We start from the raw sequence: 4,305 nt of genomic DNA, 5'->3' as shown, positions 1-4,305 counted from the left end.
CTGGACAGACCGCCGATGTCCCGCCTCCAGAGTCATATACCTCACTGTGATTGGTTCATTCAGCTCTGCACATAATAACTGTCATTCACATCAGCCTTGCGGGCCGCATGAACAGTAATCTTTCATATGAAGACGCGGGCCGCAAATCATCATCCTGAGGGCCGCAATTGGCCCGCGGGCCGCGAGTTTGAGACCCCTGCTTTAGTCGGTCTGGTTGTGCTCACAGTGTTCATTCACAATAGGCTCATTTCGATTGTAAATCTCGTAAATTTACGACTTTAAAAATCATAATTTTATTATTATTTATTTTTTGGTGGCCCTAATACTCCGTCGGACCATAACAACGATGTTTATAGAATTCAACTTTGCCGCAGCGCACACACATACATGTATCTGCAGACACCCTGGGTCCGTCTGCATTCTGCTGCTGGCGCTGTCTCACCCACATGAGGTCAACGCGTCACGTGACCCAAATCGAGCCGTTTCTGAAGCAGGGCGAAATGCGAGTGTGATTTGTCGTTGATTTTGTCAAATTTTACAAAAACCTGCGTTTGTCAACGGTAATTATTTGTTATTTTTGATACATTAGAACATATGGAATATATCTGGATACGCATTTTAGCTTTGTCCCAGCCCATTACTAGTCCTTTAAGGGCTCTGAGAATATTTACTCAACATGTTACTAAACAAGTACCAAGTCATGGTAACATCAAGAAGAATGAACATGGGAAGCTGGAGAAATACCAGGGACTCAGAGAGGAACTGAAGGAAGCTTGAAGGTGAAAGTGACAGTGGTGCCCGTGGTAATTGGAGCACTCGGGGCTGTAACCTCCAAACTGGAGGAGTGGCTACAGCAGATCCTGGAGAGACCTCAGACATCTCAGTCCAGGAAAGCAAAATTTTCGTCTTTTGGTGATTATACAAAGTCAAGATAGATGAGTGTCAAAAGTAAAATGCACACGTTCCTGCTCATATGTCCAATAAGTCAAATACCATCACACAGTATCCACACAACTTGTATTAAGTATTTAAAGTATTTATAGAGGACTTAAGTCACCACAGAACCTGATATTTCCTGGTGAACACAGGCTAACATACGTAGAAATGCATATCGATGGTCCAGGGGCGACAGAACAGAATGTACAGCAGGAGCCCCAGCCAGGCCAAAACCCTCTAGTATGATTTAATTTAAAGTATTCTCAGTTGTGTGTCTGCTGTCAGCGTTAACTGCTGGATGGTCAGTGTGGATCATCGTCCTGAGGTGAAGGTCCAGCTTTGTTCTGGAATCCTCATCTCCTCTAACTATCAGCAGAAAGAGAATCCAGAAAAGCTGAACTTTGTCTTTCCTTCCTCTGCTCCCAGCTCCTCTTTGTTTGTCTCCTCTTTCAGCCTGACCTCCTTTTCATGTCATCTCCTCCATCATCAACATGAACAGAGCAGACAGTCAAGTTCAAGCAGACAAACAGCTTCTGTACTTACAGAGCAGACATGTTTCCTTCATCCTTCCTCTCTGATCTGATCTCTGCTTTCTGTCAGCGGACTCACACCACACTCAAGCTCCGCCCCCTTCTCTGTTCTTTGCATAACAAAAACTGAGTAGGAATCCAGTAGTCCGTTTTTAAATGAAATATGTTTTGTTAAAGAACAAAGTTACAAAAGTAACAATAAATTAAAAAAAATGAAAATTAAACAATCAAAATCAGCCATCAATTTTGAATTGTTGATTAACATAATTATTTAAAAATGAAACAGGCCTGGACAAAAATGATGGCACCTCAATGAAAGATTGAAGACTATCTGACCAGAGTGACATGATTAACTCAGGTGTGTCCTTTAATTGACATCACAGGTGTTTTATTTATTGTTACTTTTGTAAGTTTTGAGTGATTTCAGTGAGAATTGTGGGTTTGTCCTTCTTTAACTGAGGGGTATGAACACTTTTGTCCACGTCTGTATGTGTCTTCCATTCATTGGAGGTGTGGGGTGCTCGTGCGCGCGGCGGCTGCATCAGTGCGCATTCAGAGGGGGGGGGGGGCTGCTCTCCATGGGGGTTCTATTCAAACGCGCGTAGCAGAATATCGGACTTCTATCGCGTTTACATGGACTGGAATGCGCGCCGACACAGTCGGTGTGTGAGCCTTAAAAGTCACAGACACGCGCACGCAGGTGCGAGCCAAGCTCAGGATCACATGATTGACAGGCGGGTGCAGCGGAACGCCGCACGGTGAAAGAGGGCGGGCTACAGGTTTGGGGCTCGGAGCTTGGGGAGCTCTGATTAGGAACAATCAGCACGTCAAAAAAACATATTACCCGATATCATGTCTGTCTCCCATAATTCGTTCTAAGACAGACATCCACAGACGGAGCTGGTAGCTCCTCCTACACGTGGCGCGGCGACAGAAACACATTTTTTGACAAGCCACCAGCAGCAAATTCCCCGTGCGAATTTAGCACGCAAATCGCGTTTGGTGCTTCATGGCTCCTCCTCCGCCCAGCTGATTGGAGGAAGGAATGAATGAGTGAAGAGGTACTGGACAGACCGCCGATGTCCCGCCTCCAGAGTCATATACCTCACTGTGATTGGTTCGTTCAGCTCTGCACATAACAACTGTCATTCATATCAGCCTTGCGGGCCGCACTAACAGTAATCTTTCATATGAAGACGCGGGCCGCAATCATCATCCTGCGGGCCGCAAATGGCCCGCGGGCCGTGAGTTTGAGACCCCTGGTATAAAGTGTCATTTCCACCAAGTAATCCAGTTTGATCAGGTATTTTGAGTGTTTCCATTGTTAAATGGACCTATTAAATAGTTCTGATCTATACCTCTGGACTCTGCCGTCATAGGTCCATAGAAACATAGAAGGGGACGGTTTAGGTGGAGCTGCTGTAGTTACCCGTTGATTGGCAGAACAGTGATGATTAGAAAGCACCAGTATAGATGACACTGGTTGAGGTGAAATCAGAAATCCTTAAGATAGAGAAGACATAAACAATAAAGACATGGATAGCAGAACAGAAGGGATGCAGAGCTCAGAATAGTTTGTCCTGGAATAATAAGAGATGAAACAGCCAGGTTAGGATCTACTGCAGGAAGACTGAAGGTTAAACAGCAGAGTTAATGACAGACATGGAGGAAGTGAGTGAGGCTGTGAAATCCTTTCTGTTAGACCCAGAATACTGAAGATGGAGGAAGGTTTATGCAACACCTGGAAACATAGAAGGAGAAGCAGCTAACAGAATGTGAAACACAATTCATATCAACCAGGGCAGAAGGCCAAATTAAGAACTTGAGATTAGGCTGGGGGCCAAGTTTGATGAAAAAAATGGACAGGCAGAAAAATGTGTTTTTAATAACTTCAATGGCCAACTGTCATTTGTACAGTTAATATAAGAACAAACAAAACAAGATTTGAAACATTGATTTAACTGGGAAATATCCATTTTTATCTCCCCGTCTACAGCAGTTATTTTCAAAGCTACAGCGTAGCTTCTGTCACAGATTCGTTGGATTTTTCAGTTTTGTAAATATTTTCTGCAGTGCAGCGTAGCCTCCTTGTAGTTGCTGGAGCTTATAGCTGCGCTCCTTGCTTTGTCATAGTTTTATGGTTTGTAGCATAGTGACGATCTATTGAATCCTTTGAACACTGCATTTACATCTCGTGAATCAGTCACATGAGTTTATCCAGCTCATGAGGTACGACTAAGTAAGCATTTCTAGCTTGAAAGTGTTTTTTCTCCTCACCAACATGTTTTTTCCTCAAAGAAACCTGCTCATCCTCCAGCTCTGACTCCATTCCTCCTGCCGTCATCATAGTTCCTCCTTTCTCTGCAGACAGTAACATATAAAATGTTGTCTGCCCTCTAGTGGTGAAATGAATATACGTTACCATTGACATCTGGGTTTAATTACCTTAATACCTGCAGATGACCCAGAAACCACAAAACAAAATATATTTTTTCAAGCAACGTACGGCTGGTTATGTGGTTATATGATGGTTATCTATTGAGGGCCACAAGATGCTTCTTTGAGAACTCCTCCTATAAATGAAGCACAGAGTTGTATGAAGAGCATGTGAATGGTAATAACTCAGTTACTGGAACAGACTGTTGGTAGCTGTGAAATCCAACAGGATCAAATCAAAGAGGTAACCCAGATGTGTTTTATTATTCTTTATCAAAATAACCTAAAAACAATGATTGCATAACATGAGATGATCTGCCACCAGTGACCATGGGGAGGAACTCTTCTGCAGATCCACTCCCTGAAGAGCATCTGCAGGAACTTACCGACACTCTTTTGTATC

At 43.6% G+C, this 4,305-nt stretch overlaps 1 protein-coding gene across 1 annotated transcript in view; it reads right to left on the bottom strand.

Annotated features, from left to right (window-relative positions):
- LOC112140755 (protein turtle) overlaps positions 1-1,550 on the bottom strand; it is a 14,654-nt gene extending 13,104 nt beyond the window's left edge. Inside the window, exon 1 of the mRNA XM_024263760.2 lies at positions 1,480-1,550. Coding sequence (XP_024119528.2) covers positions 1,480-1,501 — 22 coding nt within the window. The 5' untranslated portion in view covers positions 1,502-1,550. The remainder of the gene's footprint in view (positions 1-1,479) is intronic.
- Between the last annotated feature and the right edge of the window lie 2,755 nt (positions 1,551-4,305).

This window comes from Oryzias melastigma, linkage group LG18 (assembly GCF_002922805.2).
Source record: "Oryzias melastigma strain HK-1 linkage group LG18, ASM292280v2, whole genome shotgun sequence".
NCBI classification, from domain to species: domain Eukaryota; kingdom Metazoa; phylum Chordata; class Actinopteri; order Beloniformes; family Adrianichthyidae; genus Oryzias; species Oryzias melastigma.
This window is presented reverse-complemented; position numbering and strand designations above follow the sequence as displayed.